This window comes from Carettochelys insculpta, chromosome 1 (genome assembly GCF_033958435.1).
Source record: "Carettochelys insculpta isolate YL-2023 chromosome 1, ASM3395843v1, whole genome shotgun sequence".
Classification (NCBI taxonomy): domain Eukaryota; kingdom Metazoa; phylum Chordata; order Testudines; family Carettochelyidae; genus Carettochelys; species Carettochelys insculpta.
This window is the reverse complement of record NC_134137.1, coordinates 118,391,957-118,413,622: the sequence shown is the minus strand read 5'-3', so window position 1 is coordinate 118,413,622 and position 21,666 is coordinate 118,391,957. Positions and strand designations below refer to the sequence as shown.

The 21,666-nt window shown below is 43.1% G+C and overlaps 1 protein-coding gene across 4 annotated transcripts in view; it reads right to left on the bottom strand.

Annotated features, from left to right (window-relative positions):
* Positions 1-21,666, bottom strand: part of ARHGEF7 (Rho guanine nucleotide exchange factor 7) — a 220,352-nt gene that overhangs the window by 96,675 nt on the left and 102,011 nt on the right. For all 4 annotated transcript variants that reach the window (XR_012645027.1, XM_074990443.1, XM_074990434.1 and 1 more), the window contains exon 5: positions 14,787-14,988. Coding sequence is in view for 3 of the 4 variants with exons in the window: in XM_074990443.1 (XP_074846544.1) it covers positions 14,787-14,988 (202 nt within the window). In the remaining variant the exon portion in view is untranslated. The remainder of the gene's footprint in view (positions 1-14,786; positions 14,989-21,666) is intronic.

Here is a 21,666-nt window from a genome sequence, read left to right as displayed (position 1 = left end):
GTCTTTGCCCATTAAAGCTTATGCTCCAAAATATCTGTTAGTCTATAAGGTACCACAGGACTTCTTGTTCTGAGAGTTGCCTCTCTCAGCAGCATATGCAGGCACAAAACAAACACTCCTACTCCTCCTTCCACCACTCCTCTTATTTAATGCTAGTGCAAGAATTTCAAATGTAAAGCTGCACTTGTGGAATCAGATGGGATATATGGCAGAGCATTTCCTCCTGACTTCATTCACATGACTTATGTAACAGATCTGAACGAGCACGCTCTTTTGGCAACTGCCAATTACACTATAAAAGGCTTTCTTCATCTGGATATTATGCTCCTTTCATTTTCCCTTTCATTTTATATTAAAATGGACTTGCTTTATATGCAGCCCTCAGACAAGCACTTTAGCTATTATTAATACTAGATAGTGAAATGACAGATTGTTTGAGATGTACTGTAGTAGGATCAAAACACTCCTCCTGAAAATTGAGACTTGCCTCTATTTTGAAGATCTGTTCAGCCAGGCTTTAAACTTGTAAATATATTTTCCTTAAACTTGACTTTAATGCTGGCATGCTGAATTTTAAGGATCTGGGCTGGGACTCTCGCAAGCAGAGCAGCTGCTCTGTAGCTTCTTACTTCACATGAGGAATCTGCTATTGAGGTTAGCCATACCAGTCAGAGGAGGGCGATTCTTCAGTGGCTCTTATGCCACTCTGCCATCCAGGAGAAAGTTTCCCAAGGAAGAGGGGTGTGTGCCAGGCAGCAGCGCTGACAGCCACCATGGGCAGTTGGCAAGGTGTGCGCGTGCGGGGGGTCCAGCTATGCAAACTGGAAGGGGCGGGGCCAAGAGCAGAAGGGGTGGGGCCAAGGGCAGTCAAACCTCAGCACTGCCTGGACTGTGGCACTGCCCCCCGCCCCCACAAACAGCCACATTGCAGCCAGAGCAGTGCTGCTGTTGTATTTCAAAGGGGCCCAGGGGCAACTGCCTCTCCCCATTGGCAGACCTGGCATCAAGGCAGGCCATGCTGCACCAAGACTCAGCTAGGGCTGTGGGGCTGGACAACAGCTGTTAAATTCCAGCCCTTTGTGGGCTGCTGTGCATTATGCCCAAGGCCTGGCTGTACAGAGAGCATCCCCAATATTAGGAGAGGCTGGAGGTGATGACATTCTTTGCCATCACACCACACAGCTGCCTAGATGCACACTTAGGCTTAGCCAGAGGATTTGATCCAAGTGGCAGCTTTGTCCCTCAGATCTCTCTTATAATCCTTTGCAATGACATCAGGGAAACATGGACAAACGGCTAAGGAGCAGTACTCAAGAACACCACAACCACGTAGAAACAAAAAAATATGGAAAAACAGACATAAAATGAGTGACATGAAGAACGGGACATACAAGATGAAGTTTTTTAAAATACATTAGAAGAGAGAGCTAGGCTGAGTCTACTCTATGAGATAAAATTGAATTTAAGGCAGTTAGCTCAATTGTACCTAGTGCCTATCTTCACTATAAATACCATTAGTTCGACTGATGGAGCACTAAAATGGATATAATATCGATAGCATAATGATGTCAGAACCTAATGGGTATAGCATTCAAGTCAAATCTAAGATTCCGAATGAAGGCTAGTGTGGAAGGGCCGTATCTTTAAATTGAATTCATTAGCCTCCAGAAATGTCCCATATGTGTCCCCCATTTCTCCACTCTGGCCACTTCCGTCTCCACTGCTCTCAGGTGCGCAGGAATTAGGCAACAAGACGACCATTTCAATTTGGCACTTGGAAGCCCCTGGCTGTTGGGTCATGCTTGTATAAGAGGCTGAAAAACTTCTCTTTCTTTCTTTGGTACTAGCACGGCTGTGGGGTCTGTGATTCTGTGTCTGCCTCTGCTAGCTGTCTTTTTTTGTTTTCCTGCCCTACCCTCCTGCACCACGTGACAGCTAGGCTGTGGCTGGAGGTCGTGCTTGTATGAGAAGCCAAGAAACTTCTTTTCAGATGTTTACCTTTTGTCCTGCCCCACCACATCCCATCCCTTCCCTCCCCCAGAGGTGCCGCACAGTCTGAAACTTCCCCATGCCCAGAAGCATCACGTGGCTTGACCCCGAGACTATAAAAGTATGTGCTGAACAGTTTGCACATAGTGAGGGTCCTGGAGCCACTCAGGGAAAGTCTCCCTCAGCAAATAAGATACTTGGCGGCTGGCAGCTATTTGGGGGCTTTGCAGCTGACCGGAGGGAAGTTTCCCTCGGCAGATAAGATACGCAGGAGCTGGCTTCTATTCGGGGGCCTTGCAGCCAACCGGTGGGGGAAGTCTCCCTCAGCAGATAGGAAGTACCATCGAAAGTTGAAAGGGCAGACATTCTGTATGGGCTTGATGTAAAGGTCATTAAAGTCAATGTATTAGCTCTACAGTTATCCCAGTGAGCCAAGTAAGGCTTGGAGCGACCAAAGGAACCATAGTCCTATTCATTTCAACGTGCTTTAACTCAGGCTGAATTTCTTGTAAGAGAGTTATGGGTTAATCCATTCCAGATCACTGATCTGGACCAGGAAGACCTTCTTGTGAAAAAGACTGAAAATACTACCTCAAGGGAAGGGAAAACTGTCACTAAAGTGGCTGGCCTCTGACAGAAAAGGAACCGTCACTGTTTTAATGAGCCATTTGCATTCCCATGTAATGCCCGTATGTACTGGCCTTTGAAGGAAAATTCTTGTTCTGAGGATCTTCTTTGCCAGGAGGTTTAAATCCAAATCCAAAAGCCATTGAAGTCAACATATTAGCTCTACAATTACCATAGTTAGCCAAGTAAGGTTTGCAGCAACCAAAGGAACTGCAACTGTTTTAATGAGCCATTTGCATTTTCCACGTAACACCCACGTGGATTGGCCTTTGAGAGAAAATGTTCACCTGTGGGACATTTGTTTCCCATGCTGCACCAGTGAAAAATAGCCAGAATGCTACAGGGCTCAAGGAACTGTGGGACAGGTTCCCACTATACCACTGCTGCAACAGTCATGTTTGACAACTTGTGTGGCAGCAATAAGTTGAATTTGAGAGTAGCATGTGGGAAGGTGAGGATGCTCATATTCAAATTTATAAAACCCAGTGTTAAAAAATATATTTTAATAAAGTCCATTTTAGCTTGTAGCGTAGATGCAGTCAGAGAGATGAAGGAAAGCATAGGTCCTATTTAACAGTGGAGAGCTAATAACTGATAACAGCAAGAAGGCCGAATTTTTTAATGCTTGTTTTGCTTCAGTCTTCACTAAAAAGGATTAATGGTGTTCAGATGCTCAATGCAATAATAAAGGGAGAAAGAACATAAGTCACAACAGGGGAGAACAGGTTTAAGAATATCTAGATATGTTAGATGTATTGAAATAAAGCCTGATATAATGCATCATGGGGTAGTTCAAGAACTAGCTGTAGCAACCTCAGAACTACTAGCTTGTATTGTTGAGAACTCAGAGAAGTTAGTCAGATTCCAGAAGACTAGAAAAGGAAAAACAGCACCTAGCTTTGCAAAGTGGAATAAAAAGGAGCTGTGAGATTATAGGCCAATCAGCCCAAATATTAGAATGCATTATTAAAAACGGTAAGTATGTAAGCACGAGGAGGAGAACAGGAATCCAAGGTCAAGAACAAATCATGCCAAACCAGCATAATTTTGTATATGACTGAGTTATAAGCCAGGAGAGAGGAAAAGCCATAGATACACTAAACCTTAATTTTAGTACAGCTTTTGACATAGTCCCACTAGCCAGAATGGGCAAGGATTGAGTCCATAGCTTCTGTTTGCCAGAAATTGGGAATGAGTGACAGGGAATAGATTACTTGACGATTACCTGTTCTGTTCATTCTCTATAGGGGGCACCTGGCATTGGCCACTGTCAGAAGACAGGATACTTTTGATCTGACCTTCTATGGCCATTCTTATGGTCTTATGCTTTCTTATGGGCAAACTAAAGAAATGCAATCCAGATGAAATTACTATAAAGTGAGTATAAATTGGTTGAATGAGTATATTCAGGTATCAGTGATTCACCATCAAACAGGACGGACATACAGAGTGGATTGATTTAAGTCATGTTTTAAATCATTGTGTAAATCACCAAAAATTGATTTAAATCAAGTTACCAAAAAAAAGCTAAGATTGTGCTTTGAGTGCACTTAATTTTGGAATAAGCCACACTGAACTCGCTGGCACGTCTGTTTTTTAAGAAAAAAAGTACAGAATGGCATTCCCTTGGAAAAGCTGAGTTTGCTGAAGTAAAATAGGGAATGGATTTATGACATCACCATTATGGTCTGTGGCCATGATGTTCCAAAACAAGGGGCATGTATTATGTAATATTAAATAAGAAAATGACACCCATTGGCAAGCGGTAACTCTAGACTTCTCCTGCTGCAGCCTTTTGTTTTATATACTTGAGTGACAGATTCTAAACCTAGTTAACTAATTAAAAACACATACATATCAGCTAAGCTAAACTTTTTTTCTTGCAACATCCAACACAGCAAACAGCTTAGGAATTTACTTGTCAAATCACACTAAAAGGCATAGTGAGAGTCTTCAAGAATGACCCATTAAAAAGGGAATGATTTAAGTTACTAACCAATCAATCCGCTCAGCCATATCCACATCTCCATCCACCTGACGTTTTCTCATTGAGCAGTTTATGATGTCTCATTCTTGCAACTAAGCCCTGCATCATCTTCTTGCAGTGCTTACACTTGTCACATTTTCCTTTTTTACCCAGGCAACAATTCCTTCAATGTATTTTGATAGGTTTGCTCTTACAACCAGAAGCCATGACAACGTTTCTGTGGTAAAAGTGTGGGGAAATATAGGAAGCTGTGTGTGTGCGCTGAATAATTTCTCCCCTTTTTCTTTCTACTCCATTCTACAATTCCTTTCTATGCTGCCTTTCCTAAACACTGTCTCTCTGCCTTTAAGACAATGTCTTAACACACTCTTCTGGTGTACTTGGCCAAGATCCACCACCACATAAACACAAGCAGTTCTATCCAGCTTACGTCTTTCTTTGCAAATTACTTTTTAGTTTTCTGAAAAACAGAAATTGAAATCCCAGAACTTTCAAGAAGCAAGAGCTGGTAGTTAGGCTGCACAGACTAGAGTTATTAATTCATTTTTATGACACTGTAAACATATACGTAGCATGTTTGTGATCACATTTAATTATAATGATTTTTAAATGAGAAATTTAGTATTTCATTGCTTTTTTTAATTATTGATTTTTATTCATCCTGAGGACATACCTATTAGGACTGACCCTGCAAGACGTCAAGTCAGGTAAAATTCAATACTTGCATTAATGACTTGGGTAACAGAGTGGAAACTGTGCTTATAAAATATACAGATGACACCACGCTGGGAGAGGCTGCAGGCACTCAGAGGGACAGGATTAAAATTCACAACAATTATGACAAATTGGAGAACTGGTCTGAATTAAGCAAGATGAAACGAAATATAATAAAAATAAATGCAAAGTCTTTTACTTAAGTTTTGTCTATACTAGACCAAGGATGTCAACTGCAGATATGCCAAATTGCTTCACTAAAATCAAAATATCTGCATTCGGCTAACTTGTCTATCTATACTGGGGAAAGTCAACGGCAGAGTTTCTCCCTTCTCACACGAGTAAGGGAGGTTGGAGCACAGGAGTCAACTGCAACCTGAAACCCAGAAGATCGACCCCAAGTGGCTGGTTCTTCCGTGGTAGTGTAGATAAGTCGTTAGAAAGGAAAATCAAATGCACAAATACAAAATGGGGACTATACAGACAAGGTTTCAATGTGGGACGGTCAGCTGTGGTGACTGCAATCTTTAACAAAACATCACATCCATCACAATCTCACCACTACCAAGAGGACAGCTACACAGTCTCTGACAGCCAACCAGCAGATAGCAATCAAACCAGAAGACACAGAATTACTGAGGTCCCACTAGTAAGCATGAGGACAAGCCCAACCAAAACGCTCTCAGGGAACATTTATAGTGCCATAGAAGACTGACTCCCCAGAGCCTCACTAAAAATGTTTCTTTAAGCTCAAACCCAAGATTGCACACCCCCTCTCCCACAAAAAAATAAATCCTTATTATAGCCCATAGTAGCTGTTACAATGAGTAGAAATGCTCACTGTGATGACGACAGCTGGGAACACTACTTGAATAACCTTTTATAGATGCATATAAAATGAGTCAGACTGTCTAAAACAAATTATTTTGGGGTGACAAGGTGGGTGAGGGAATTTCCTTTGTTGGACCAACTTCTGTTGGAGACAGAGACAAGCTTTTTAGCCTTCACACACAAAGCATTCTTACCTTGTCTCACTTATATCCAGGGATCACAGCTGCAATAAAACTGCGTATAACAAATGATTGTCCTTTATAAATAGCCATGGGCACGTTTAAGAGACTGAAAATGGCTCTGTGCCACACCTGACTCTTTCCAAGTTCTTTTATTTTATTTATCAATCAATAGAAATATTTGTCTGGTTTATCTTCAATTCAGTCTCATGCTCTCTACAACTCAAGACTCTTCCATGGGTTGCTAACTTACATCAAATTTATTGTCATGGGGCAAACTACATTTTGCACTCCAGAAACACACTTCTTTGGCAAAATATTTCAACCACAACTTCTGCAAGATTTGACACCTTAAATTCCTACTATCACCAGACTGTGTACGTTAACTATTCTGTTTGCATGTACACTAGATTTAAATTCTGAGTTTCCTTATATGTTTGTACAATGCCAAGTGCATTTTAAGTTCTCAACAAATCTACTTGACAAGTCTTCGTTCCTTAAAACAGTTGATTTGAAAATGAATTTAAGTAATGGGTTAAATTTTAGAAACAGAATGAGGTAAAATTAACAGAATGGCAGGAGAAGTAAAAAAAAAACAAATTCACTAAGTCAGCAGTGCATAAAAATAAAGTCTAATAAAACCATACCTTCTCTCCTCACTATAACAACCTGGATAAAATGCTCACAAAAATAGGCCAAGAATTCCAATGCAAGAACAAGCAAGAAAACTCTCTGCTACAGTTGAACAATCAGAAGAACTAGTGCAGGAACAAATGCAACTGGAACAAGCACGCCATGTAAGCGAAGGACAGCTATTGGACAACAAATGTTAAGATGGCATGTCTGAAAATAGCATGAAGAGAAAAAAAAAAAAATCATGATTTTTGTTGTCCCTACTCTTTCCTCATTTCAACTCACTGTGAAAGTGATCACGGCCAAATGGTACTAATCCTAAAAGAACAACAAGAAGTCCTGTGGCACCTTATAGACTAACAGATATTTCGGACCATAAGCTTTTGCAGGCAAAGACCATAGAATTTATTACTAGTTTAAGATGTAACTAGAAAAGAACATTAAAGTTTTACCAAATGAGAGAATCTGTGAACCAAATGACAGTCACTGTCGAGTATAATTTCTTACTCATCTCAAATTAACCATCCCTTAAAACACCCCTCCAGATCTCTTTTACTGTACAACTATACAGTGTTGTGCCTATCTGAAATGACACATCTCACACCTGCTCAAGTTCACTTTTCTGATTTAATAAGAAAGACATGCTATTAAACACCTTACCCCAGTAAATATTTTATGCCCTGTTATAGGTAACAGTTACACGGAGGAATGAAAATAAAGTCATTCTGAGTTCAAATAACTTATCTGCTTCTCAAAACATCTCTTCAAAGAAAAATAAGTATTTTGTAAACTTTAAAGGTGATAGACAGACCCTTCTTTTTGATTCTTTATAGTGTAATCAAAGGCTTAAAAGGGGTGGTTTTTCCGACAGACATAAAAGCCTTCTTTGTGTTTGTCTTAAACTAGATACCAATAATAGTTTTAAAACAGAGAACAGGCGACAACAATATTGCTGAACAGGACCCGGGGAGTGATAGTGATCAGTAATTGAATTTGAGTTAACACAATGGTGCAGATGAGAAAAAGGTTAACATTGCAGATTATATTAACCTGAACGTCATACGGAAGACAGGGAGAGGTAACTGTCCTCTGCTCAGCACTGGTGAGGCCTTGTCTAGAATACTGTGTCCAGTGGGTGCCCTACGTTAGGAAGGCTAGGGAAAAACTGAAGACCACTCAAAGAAGAGCAACAAAAATGATAAAACCTCAGAAAACCTGACCTATGAGGAAAGATTTTAAATGTGTTTTTTGTTTTTGTTTTCTTTTGGGCTGGGGGGTGTGCCTCATGATATTATGATGCTCTAAAGGTGTTATTAGTTTTGCGACCCACCCCAGCTTGTACATCATATGCTAGTTACACAGCAGTTAGCAAATGAAATGCAAATCAGAAAAGGCAACAACCGAATTTTGATCGCAGGTTTAACCCTATATATTTCTACATGTTTCTATCTTTTCTCCCCTCCCCAATCTCCTCTTTTCTTCACCATTCCACCCTCATCTGCCATTGTTTCAGCTTCTCAGCTAGAGAGGACAACTGCATCTGGGTACCTCAACCACACCTGCGAAACATAGGTAAGTTGCCCTGTGTTAGACTGACATTCAGACACTGCAGTAATTATTCTGGTTTTTCACATCCATGCTGCCCTCCCTTCTGTTGGTGAGGTAGGCCATCACCAGGAGCATGCATGTCAATTTAAAAAGGGGGTAAGTGTGGGGAGCTAAGCCCAGGCTCTCAGCTCAGCTACCCCACGGGATCTCAACTTCCCACTCTCCACAGAGAGTTCTCACTGGAGCTTGGCTGCTACCTGAGCTCTCAGCTCTCTCTGCTTCCTGCAGATGGGAGTCCCATTCAGAGCTGAATGCCCAGGTGACAGCCGGGCTCCAGCCATACTACAGCCGGGACCAATTCAGGCAGCCCACAGCCCATGTTCTCACTGACAGGCAGAGAGGCTGCAGCTATCACTACTGACAGGACCCACAGATGGGACATGCACCACGCAATATCCACCCAGAAACCCCACAGGCAGGGACAGATGGTTATTGTGAGTTACAGAGACAGAAGAAACACAGTAGTGTGTGCACTTACATAGTTAGGTCAATGTAAGCTGCCTTAAATCAACTTTGTTGTGTAGACACGCACTTAGTGGCAAAATCCACGACAGTAAACTGGAGCTGCAGAACCCTGCCATGAGGCTAGATGAGCCGCCGCCACCACCAGAGCAGTCACACGCTCCTCCTATCAGGGCTGTGGGTATGTGCAAGTTTCATCTGCCTGCGTACTTGCCCCACCCCTCTGATGGGAGGAGCGTGTGGTGGCTCCAGCAGCGGCGGCTCTGGCAGCTCAGATACGTCTCAATTTTTTGGGGTGATTTAGGATTTTACAGCCACAATTAAGTGGGCTTTGGGAAAAACTGGCATCTGGCAGACGTCTGTTGTTCCCAAAGTCTGCTAAACTGGGGTCATAAAAATCGAAGGTTTACTGTACTACCAATATTCTTTTGTCTTTCTCTCTGGGTAGCCTTGGATAGTGGGCCTATAATGTTCAGGTCAACCCTGCGCAATGTTTCCTCGATTACTGCAAAGGGCCCTTGAAGTGTTCCACAGGCCTTTTCCACTGCTGATATACATCACAAATGCTGAAGTATGAATAGTGAACCAACAGGGTTTTTTTTTTCCCTTTAACCTTCCATGCATCCTCTTTAAGCCCAACTAACCTGCAAAGAAACATCTGTGTGCTAGTAACATTAACAGGATGCTCTGAGAGCACAATGAATTGTCTGTGGGATTCTCCAGAACTTTCATTCCCCACACCAGTGTTCCATCTAATTGTTTCTATCCATGCACAGAATTAATTTTGTTATGTGTACCCTGGCATATGTGGCTGTGCACCACCACTACAAATGCACGCTGCTGGACAGGAGCTCTGCTAATCAGCTGGGTGCCCAGCTACTCAGCTCACAGGAAATACTGCATGACACCACCTCCTCATTGGGTCTTCTCTGCACACCCTTCTCCCAAGAGCTTTCCCTGGTTCTCTTTATCTGGGGAATTACTGAGGAAGGCTGCTTTCATGTTTTTTAAGGAGGGGTTTGCATCCTGCTCTGTAACAGAAATGTGTGTGTGTATATCATTGGAGACATGCATCGCCCAGAACTGGAAGGGACCTCAGGAGGTCATCTAGTCCAGTCCCCTATCCTCTTGGCAGGACCAAGTGCCATCCCTGGCACCTGTTTCCCCAATCCCTAAATGGCCTCCTCAAGGATTGAATTGACAACCCTGGGTTTAACAGGCCAATACTCAAGCCACTGAGCTATCCCACAGCTTTTGCTTTCAAACAAAGCTGTCATGGGGAAGGAGAAGAGTTTCGCCCCCTCTGCTCTTGTGATAAACTGCCCCTGTCTGTCAACATCAGGGAAGTGGCTCCCACTCCTTTTCCTTCGCACCTGTGTTTACACCCTTTTACCACAGGTCACAATATCAGCAACTTTGGGCAGTGAGATTACCTCATTCCCAAACAAAGCATAGGCTGCTAAATTCTCAAGAAGCCCCACCTTCAAGCACACCTTAAAAACTTTCCCAGGCCAACCTGATGCAAGCTAAAAGAACTGTAGCCATCCTAAAGCTACTAGCTTCACCTCTCCTCAGGAAACACGACTCCCCTTAATCACCATCCTCCTGTCCAGGAAAATCTGAGCATCAGTGTCTCACCACCGCAGCACACTTGATCATTGACTCTGGCATTTTAGAGAGCTCTGCCTCCATGAGGACAGACCTGATGATGTTAAACAGGGCTCCCTCTGTCACCACGGAAGTCTGACTCAAGGGCAGCCGGTTTGACCTGGATATGCTGGAGAGTGAACCTGGAACCCCCATATGTAGGGTGTTGCTTTTTCATGTGATCAAGGAACTCAAGAGTAAAGCCTTCTCTGGTAAGGGGCTGGCAGAGTGTGGGGGTCACTGGACCCTGCATCCCCCACCCGCAGTCAGATGCAACTCACTCAGCGGGTAGAAAAGATGTATTAGTTGACAGGGACACAGCACAGAATGGACTCGTCAGCACAGAAATCAGAAGCAGTGAATGCAATCCTTGGGGGGGAGGGGGGAATCCCCAAGCCAGGGCCTTGGCCTGCCTTCTTGCCTTTCCAGCCAGACAAGACTGCTCCCCGCTCCAACTGTCCAGTTCCAATTCAAACCAGCCAGGCCCCTCCTCCCTCCTTTGCTCTGTTTCCTGGGGAAGAAAGGTGTCACCTGGTGGCCTAGGTTACAAAGAGCGGGAACTCCCATTATCTACATGTGAGAAACCATCATACTGACACTCCCATTACCACCAGGGAAACTGAAGCACCCACCTGGTGTTAACTGCAGGGCACCAGGAAACTCATGCAACGTAACTAAGGGAATAAAGACCTCATGCACCCCATTACATCACAGAGGCCAAATAGCAAGGCTTACTTGGAGGAGACCAGTACTGGGGCAACGTGGACGCAGTTCTTTCATCCCCTTCCTTACTCCCAGAGATAAGCTGGGAACCCACTTTTCCTTCAGGTTTTGGCCTTCCCTGTGCAGCGTGAGCTCCCTGAATAGCATCTCTTGCTTGTACAAGTCATCACTTTCAACAGCTGCTCCCACTAATGCTGGAGTTTTTCCCCCCACACGGGAGCTCACACTTGCTCAGAGCCAACCTCAGAGAGCTGCTGCTGGACAAATTACTCCATCAATTCATGATGGTTGTCTGCCCCATTACTCTTACCCGATGTCCAAAATTAATCCCTCGTCTTGTGCACATATTCCCCATGAAGTCACATATAAACTATTTTTTTTGTTTCTGAATTTTGAGACAATATTCCTGTGGGGTAATTTGAAACTGTTTTAATTGGGAGCCTTTAAAAACATCACACCTCACAGCCTCCTCTATACAGGACAACCATAGTTTCCAAAAGGAAAATGGGACCCTGCACAGGACTAGCCCAAGCTTCCCTGAAGTCAGACACGCAGGACTGGAGCTGGAACCTGAGACCCACTGTCTGGGGCTGGAGCTGAGAGCCTGATGTCCTGGAATCACTGCTCCTCTCCCCAAAAGGTCCACTGTACACACACCTTGAAGGGACACATCCACTTGTTTTGGCTGTCTCACTGAGAACTGTGTCATGCTGGTGCTCCACGCATGTTGCTCAGTATCCTTTGGTTAAATCAGTCTGATCTCTGACCTCTCTGTCATTTCTTCGGCTTACTCAGCTTACTTACACCTTAGTTATTTTATTTTCTGTAACCAAAATAAGCCAATAAGCCAAAGGTTGTGGTTCATTAATTTGTTTCCAACTTTTCCACTTCTGAATCTTCGTCTCTGGCTTATAAAACCTTGGAAGAGCCCTTTTTGCTTAGCTAGCAAGATAAGCTGCTTTTGCCTAGTACAGCAGTTCCCAACCTCTACGAGACAGGGAACCATTTTGGCAATGCAGTAAGACTTTGTGACCAAAGGCAATTCAAAACTGGGATGGGGTGGGAGGAGGAAGGTTCTCCCTTGGGAAAAAAATTTTACAATCTTGATTTGCTCCCCGTCCCTCAGGCTTAAACCCCTCATAGCCCCAAAATGCCCCTGCACCTCACAAGTGCCATTTCTGCCCCCCCCCCCCCGCTCCTTTGCCATTCCGTTGCCTCCTCGCGCGGTTCCTCCTACTCCCTTTCCCCACCAGCAGCACAGGCACTTCCCTGCTCAGACGTGCTGAAGTGGGACTTAATTTAATTGGTTGAACAGCCAGATCTCTCCTGCCAGCCATTAAACCAATTAAATTGAGTACCATTTCAGCGTGACAGGGCAGGGACTGGAGGAGTGAATAGCAGCAGTGGCAGGAGCTGCAACTGGTTCCTTTAAGAGCCACATGCAATTCAGAGCCCGCCCCCCCCAGGTGGTGACCCTTGGAAATCTATGTTTGGGCCCTGACTATAGGTTGGGAATCCTTGGCCAAGCAGATCCTGCTGAGTCCACCTCTGACATTTTCTGGAGTGCTCAGGAATATCAGTCACCTTGTTACCACCTACTTCCAGCATCAGGGAGTCTTGCATATATTTAGGGTCCCACCAAATTCATGGCCACGGATTGTGAAATCTAATCTCCCCTGTGCACCCAGACAGGGACTCCTATCCTATGCAGAGCTCCAGCTGTTAATCCACTGAGGATGGGGAGAGAGAGGCCTTCCTCTTTCCCTGCAGGGGCCATTGCTGAGGTGGGTGAGACCCAGCTCTGCGATCTCCTACAGATAAGAAAGATGAAGTGGCTCTAACCTTTCCAACCCCCGCCCCACTTCCCTTCCACCAAACCCCAACTTTCTCTACAGTAAGGCTGCAGTCCCAGCTGTCAGCCTCCCACTAGCAGAGGAGAAAACCAGACCTATGATAACCCATCCTCCAAACCCTGCAACCCTCACTTCTGTGCTGCTGCTGCTGGCTTTACAGCTGGCCACCCAGCCAGCAGCCTTCTTCTCTGCTGCGCAATCCTGAAGGCAGTGTCCCTGCCAACAACAGGGCAGAAGTAAGGGGTAGCAATCCCAAGAGACCCTTATAATAGCTTTGCGATCGCCCCTCCCTGACCACCTTTTGGGTCAGGACCTCCCCAGTTACCCCGCTGTGAAATTTCAGGTGTAAACATCTGAGTGTGAAAATAATGAATTTTAAAGCCTCTTGGATGTGAAATTACCAAAACAGACCTTGAATTTGGTGAGACCCTATGCACACTGCACGGGGGCTAACTCTAACAAAATCAGCCTGTCAGCTACTCAAGCACTCTCCCTCTTAAGGCAGAGACAGAGCTTATAAGAGAGAAAACCCAACCCTCCAGTTCCTTCCAAGTGTCTCCCCGGGGAATCTAGCCCCTGATCACTGGATCCACACAAAAATCCCAGATTCTCTGTTCTCAAAGGAATAGCTTCTCACAGTTTACCAGTTTTACTTTAGACCACCACACCTGTATGACCCACACCACTCGACCTCAATTATAAAATGAAAAGGAAATTTTGTTTAAGGAAGAAAGCGGATTTCATATAAAAGTCTGTGTGACAGATGGGAACAGTTACATCTATATCATTGTAACACACAACCAAGTTCTCCTTCTGTCTAAAGAATTTTATCTTACTCAAAGTTCATGAAATTATATATGTATATACACTCATCAGTATTTCTCCCTTTACACTTCAATAATTAAAAAAGTATTAAAAAATCCAGCATTCGGAGACAATTTATCTAAATATACAATGTAATAGAAAGCCTATTGCCTCTCAAAATGATATGCGTATTTTGAGCAGGGAGACAGCCAGAAAGAATCAGTCTGAAAATGTACAAAGGCAGGCTTAATACATGAATCTAGCAACACAGAAATAAGATTATTCATACTTACTTCAAACCGATAAATTAATATTTTATGAAAAATATTATATGTTCCATTTAAAAACTTGCTTTGTCTTAATTAATGGAAAACTGAAAATTTTCAATTCTATGTTACAGGAGATGACCTTTTAAGAACACCTATGCTTCTTTACCTATTACATGTAAAGCACAAAACATAAAAAGTCAAGGGCTGTTCCATACAGAGATCCTTAAAAGCATAAAGTGCATTCATTTCCATGAAATACCTATGTACTAAATCAGCCTAGATGGATGGCAAGATTTTAATATAAAATGTTTGAGAACGTGGAGAGCCGCCTTTGAAACCTTATTGATCAATAACAAAAGTCATCACCAGAACACCCCTCCCTACAGAAAGTATAATTACTTCCTTCTCCTCTTGAAAGCTGACCATCACATTTTGCAAATATGTTCTTTTTCAGACTTACCATTTGATTTTATTTCTCGTACATAGTTACTAGGAAACCATCCCGTTTTGCCATTGTGTGTTCCTTCCCACCAGCCTCCTTCTTCCACTCTGGTAACATGAATAATATCACCTTTTGCAAATGAAAGTTCATCTTCATTGGTCTGTTGAAAACTAAATTTTGCTCTCACCACCAGCTGATGATTGCTGTTGTCTGTCATGTCCTAAAAAAGGGGAAAACGGGCGTGAGGGACAGAACGATAGGTTCACAGTGTTATTTGTTACCTACATACAAGTCATTTAAATCAACAAATATGGTGTTTTCATTTTAATATATTTATCAAATTGTAAAGCAAGACCTGTAGATACCAACATGCAAGGGTTCACCTATTTTGCCATTGCATTTACTGTGATTTGTGTCCTTCAGTCTAGAGAGTTCTTTATCCCACTCAGATGTCTTAGAATCAGGAAAAGCAAAATGAAAAAGAAAGATTTGTGCTCTTCAGAAATCAGATTCAAGAGCTCTATGAGTAGCACTAACTACCACATTTCAAGTTTCGAAACAGAGGATGTTGCCAAGGAGAGGAGAAAAAGGTGCACGAGTGGGGGAGGGTACAGTTGGAAGGAAGGGGTGGGTATTAGAAGGAGGCATCTGTGGTGTTGGAGGAGTGTTATCTACTGGAAGAGGCAAGGGTATGGGCAGGGAGGCACGCAGGCTGGAAGGAGTTCCTATAACCTCACACTCTAGGGCCGTGTCTACACTAGCCAAAAACGTCAAAATGGCCATGCAAATGGCCATTTCGAAGTTTACTGATGACGCGCTGAAATGCATATTCAGCGCCTCATTAGCATGTGGGCGGCCGCGGCACTTCGAAATTGACGCAGCTCCTCGCCGCGCGGCTCATCTAGATGGGGCTCCTTTTCGAAAGGACCCCAGCTACTTCAAAGTCCCCTTACCCCTATGAGCAGATGGGAATAAGGGGACTTCAAAGTAGCCAGGGTCCTTTCGAAAGGGAGCCCCGTCTGGATGATCCACGCCAATTTCAAAGTGCAGTGGCCGCCCACGTGCTAATGAGGCGCTGAATATGTATTTCAGCGCTTCATCAGTCAACTTCGAAATGGCCATTTGCATGGCCATTTCGAAGTTTTTGGCTAGTGTAGACATAGCCTAGGTGAGAGGCAGCGTCACACTCCTTCTCACAGTGGCTGGATGGCTGGTGTGGGCCCAGGATACAGCACCAGCTCATCAGTCAGCACCTCCCTGTAGTGAGCTGGAGTCTGACCAGGGCATCCCTCCATGCAGTGCTCTGAGGCCCAGCAGTGGGGCAGGTGGCATGGCTAAGCGAGACTTGGCAGCTACTTACCCAGCAGGCTTGGACAGGCGTTGTGAAAAGAGAATCCAGGAGCTGTGGATTAAGGGAAGAACCAAATCGGAGCATGGAGGAGATGCAGGGCCATAAGTAGGCCAAGGCATGTGGAGTAACTCTCCAAGGTGCAGTGCCACAGAAGTGGGAAAATAATAGGGACTCCAGGGCAGTGAACTCAAATATGCTTGCTCACCACAGGAGCGACAGAGCCTACCTATGGACGTCAAGAGATAGGTCTTTCTGACCTGTACTGAGCAAGGAAAAATCCCAGACATTTCTTCACATTTCAAGAATTTGCTCAGACAGTGATCAGAGAACCAAAAAGAGTGGTCATGCCTGTGAAAACCCAGATGTATGGTAACTCTACAATTATTAAGAAATGTAACAGCTTTATTGGAAAAAATGTTCTTTCGAAGATGGAGAACAGGGAAGAGGGGCAATAACTGGGTCTGAGCCAAGATCTATGTCAGAGTTCACATCTCAAATTTACCTCTAAAAAGTCATGTTAGGAGATTCAGATCTGGAGCATTTGGACTGAAATGTTTAAATTCTAGTCAAATTGAGGGAAATTATGACACTGTTGCTGTGGAAAAAAACTGCAAAGTTTTATTGGAAATAACACAATTTGTGATTCATTTACTGACATAACCATTCTTCAAAGACGAATGATAGTTGCAGGTACTTTTGAACACCCACTGTGCGTTTCAGGTTTGTGTTAGGTGTTGCTTCTTCACTGATATTAAATAGTTCCTGACTCAGAAGTTATGGATGATGATAAATCAAACCCCCCCGCCATTCTGTTTTTTATTATTTGAGCAAACGGGAGTCACATTTTTCTTTTGTTTTCTGGGATAGTGTTTTCAGCAAAAACCTGGACACAATAGTTTGTAGATTCATTTTGAGGCAGAGAACCAATGGCAGTAAATAGTAACAATATTTGCCTGTATGGGTGCTTACCACCATTAATCAGGTCACATTTTATATCCAACTAACCATCCTGCATTAGCAGTGATTTCTTTTTCCTGCATTTCCTCACTTGCAGCACCTAATAGCAAAACTGCAACTTTACATGAAGGAGTAAATAAAGCGTGAAGTATTTCAGTCATTTCTTTGTCTGATTTATGCTACAGGGAAGTGGTGCCAGGGCACGCAGAGGGAGTGCAGGGGGAGTGTTGTTAACTTGCTCCGAGACTGAGCTTGGCAAGTCCCATCCACAGCTGCTATTAGCAAATACTTCCAATGGCTAGTGCCGGGACACTAAATGGGGGAGGGTCTGAGTTACTACGGAGAATTCTTTCCCAGGTCTCTCCCACATGCTTTGGGTCTAACTGATCCCTATATCTGGGATTTTTAAAAAACACGTTCACCCAGGTCAGATTGGCAGAGACCCTGGAAGGGGGTCTCCTTTCTCTTCAGCATGGAGCTTCGGTCACTTGCCCATGTGAACTAGTGTAGATGATGGGTGCTTTGTAACCTGACATCTTTAAATCAAGATTTCAGGTCTTCAGTAACTCAACCACAAGCTATGGGCCTAGTTACAGGAGTCGGAGAGTGAAATTCTGTAACCTTGGGATCTGCACGCGGTCAGACCAGATAACCACAGAGGTTCCCTCTGACCTTCTGTCTATACATCTATATTATAAGTATCAATGGGTGCAACCTTCTTATCGAAGTGTTTGCCTTTCAGTTTTCGGTATAACCACAGAATTTTTTTTTGCTACTGTTCTGATGTCAAAGACTAACAAACTGCTTATGAATGAAATGTGTTTAGAAGTTTTTAGAAGCCTGGAACTGGGATGGGATTTTGTAACTACATTTTAATAATGAGAATAGCATACAAATATACCACAAGGGTCAGTAAATTATTCTAATGGCTTTTTATTCTCACCATTCAAAATGAATGCCTTAATTCCAGTCTGAATTTCTATCTTCAGCTACGAGCCATTGGCTCATGTTGCACAGTTCTCTGTGAAACTGAAGAGCCCATTATTAAATATTAGTTCCCTAGGTATGTAATGACAGGCTAATTAATTCATCCCTTAACCTTCTCTTAGATAAGCTAAACACAGTGAGCTCCCTGAGTTTTTCAGTATAAAACATATTTTCTTATCCTTTAATTATTCTTACTCCTGGTCTCTGAGCCATCTCCAATTTACCAACATCCTCCTTAAATTGTGGGGGACAGATTTCCAGCAGCGGTTACACCAGCTCCAAGCAGAAGTAAAATAACCTCTATATTCCTACACAAGACTGTCCCATTTCTGAGTAAGTGGGCTCCAGCCCACAAAAGCTTCAGCCCAGATAAATGGGTTTGTCTTTAAGGTGCCATAGGACCTTACGACCATTTTTGATCAGGTTTATGCATCCCAGGATCATATTTAGATCTCTTGGCCACAAGTGATGTTCATGATCCTCAGATCTTTTTTCAAAGTCACAACTACCTGGAAGAGATTCTCCCAGTTGTAAGTCTGGTCTATATTTTTGCTCCTAGATGTACACTTTTATATGTAGCCATATTAAAATTCATATCATTTGTTTATACTCAGCTTACCAAGCAATCCAGATAGCTCTATATCAGTTACCTGTCCTCTTCGTTATTTACCACTTCCCCAATTTGTATACCATCTGCAAGCTTTGTCAGTGACAACTTAGTATTTAATTCCAGATAACTGATAAAAAACCTAAACAGGGCAAAGCCAACAAAAAATCTCTGTAGGACTTTGCTAGGAAAAACACTTGCTCAAATACTATTATTCCTCATGGACAATTTCATTTTGAGACCCAACAATTTGTCATCTTTTAATTCATATAATGTGTGCCCTACTAATTTATCTTTCTAGGCTTTTTTGTTTTTGTTTTTTTAAAGTATCATGCACTATTCAAGTGAAATATTTACTACAGGTTGAACTTCTCTCTCTGGACTGGCACCCTAGGTACCTGATTGGTGCCAAACAAACTGACTGTTGTGACACAGAAGACCACTCACCCTCCCCTTCTGCTTACTCAGTCTTTCCTAAATAGGTTAACTCTTGATTTTTTCACATTCCAATCATGTGATTCATCCCACCACATTTCAATGATACAAACTAGATTAAATTTACACTGTGTGTAAACAATTGCTTTGTTATTATTCATAAATGGACCATTTCATCTTAGACAAGCAAAATGCTGTATTTGGGTCTCCCCAAGTGAGATTTTATGATGCCATTGTCATTATCATAATGTAGTCCAATACTAGTTCCAGGTTTCCAAAACCTATAAACATCAGTTTTATTCAGGTTTTCACTATTACAGGGATCACTCTGTGATTACCCCAAACACACACACTGGGGAACAATGAAGACCCTAAAATACCAAACTTTAATAACAGGATGCATTTCTAAATGTAAAAGCAAAACTGCACAGAAATGCTTTCCACAAACAGGTTGAATCTCTCCACTCCAGCACCTTTGGGACTTAAATGGTACCAAACTATAGAATCTGCCAAACCCCAGGAGGTCAATACTGTCTGGCAACATTGCCAACACTTTCACGGGGCTCTCAGAAGACAATTAAGGGTAAATTCCATGGTGGCTCTAAACAAACTTTATGGGACGATGGGAAACTTGGCCGCACTCATGATAAGCAGACTAACTAAAAACATGCTGGACCATGGATGTTGCTGGACTAGAGTGCTTTAATATGTATTACTTTAAATGTGTTCCTCTCTGAAGCATCTGTAGCTGGGATTTATGATGAAAGCAACTTGTTTTACAAGCCAAAGAATAATAATGGTGGGTTTTGCCTTTTGTTTTTTAACTCTAGAACAGGAGCTCTAAAACTGGATGTTATGATCCTCGGGGCGGAAGTGGGGGTCCCACAGGGTGGTTAAATGGGGGTCAAGCTGTTAACTCATTGGTGCTCACAGCCCTAAACCCTCATTTAAATTAAGTACCATCCCCCATTTTTAATTTGGAAGGGATCACACTCAGAGGTTTGCTGTCTGAAAGGAGATACCGATACAAAATGTTTGACCACCACTCTAGCACATTTCCAAAAGTATTTCCTTAACTTATATTAGTAGATACAGAATAAATCAGAATGTACTGTAGTACAAATGGCTTGTTTATATAATTAATCCATTTATCCCACATACATGCTCATGTAGATACAGCCTTTAAATCGTACACACAAGCATGCTATTTAATCGTGTGAGAGTATGAAACAGAGGAGAAAAAGGCCCAAGGACTCCACTTAGCCAACTATTCCAGTGCGTACTGCTTGTTAACTTCACCACAGGAGAAAGTGCAACTCTCTGGTAAGAGAGATCTACAGTCTGACACTTAAAAGAAGAGGGAAATTCAGGATGAGGAATTAAACGCGTTCACATTAAGCTAGTGTTTCACAAACCAGTCAGTGTACAGATCTCAAACATGAGCTGAAAGAGGTCTGGGCTCTCCCTTCAAGATTTTTCACTGCTAAAAAAGGGCTTCTTTCTTTTTTTAAAGACAGGTAAGAGTCAGGGAACTCTTGGTGCCAATGGCAGACAGACACGGAGGGGGCATAGGCCTGTACAGGGATCCCCAGGGTTGAATGAATGTATAATAGTTCATCTAAAAGTGGCAAGTGAGATCTCTCAGAGCCAATAGCCCACAGGTTGGCACAGTCATGCAAGACAAAAGGTACAGATAATATTTAAGAAGTTAAATAAATATCTATACTGAAAATAAAAGATTGTTAAGGTCTTCATCTGGCTTAACTTTGCCAGAAGGTGACCTAGCTTGGGAATGTTTCTTTCAGGCAGGAGGCAACAAACAACCCTCTCACTTGTGTATCATACGTCTTCCAGACAAACCTAAGTAAGAATAACAGACACTCCTGCAGTGGAGTCTTCAGAAAAATGTTAAGAAAATTGGTCTAGTTTCCCGTCTCTCTGCCTTCAGGAGGGTTAATTTTTGATGATATACTGACTATGGTGTGTTCAAACACGGCAGGAAGCAGGGGAGCTGACAGACTGGCTGAGGCTCTGGGAAAGTTGTGGGGGGCTCTTTTTTCCTGGCAAGGGGCAGGGCCTTGGGCAGAAAAGGTGGCGCCTTTCCACCTTCCCCTCCAACCTCAACACTGCCCAGGATATAGCGCCTGGCACTCTAGCAGTAATTTAAAGGGCCCAGGGCTCCAGCAGTGGCAGGAGCCCCAGGCCCATCTGAATTGCTGGACCCCAGGGCAATTGCCCCGTTTGCCCCACTCCCTCTACCCCATCAGTGAGGGGGGTGGGAAGTCAACTGCTCAGAGGGTACACTGTATACAATGTACAATCACACAGTGATCCTATAGCTAATGATACAGACGCACAAACACGGGAGCTCTTAGACCAGCATACTTTGGGGATAAGAAGGAGCTAGGAGCTGTTTGAGGATTATGGTGTGGGTAGTAGTCACTTGTTCTCTGTATCCAATAAAGCTAAAAAGGCTGTTAACTATAAAAGAGTCTCAATTTGGTGATGGAGCTGTGTTAGGTGTTACAATTCAGATTCTTCAAGCAGGTACTGTGTATGTT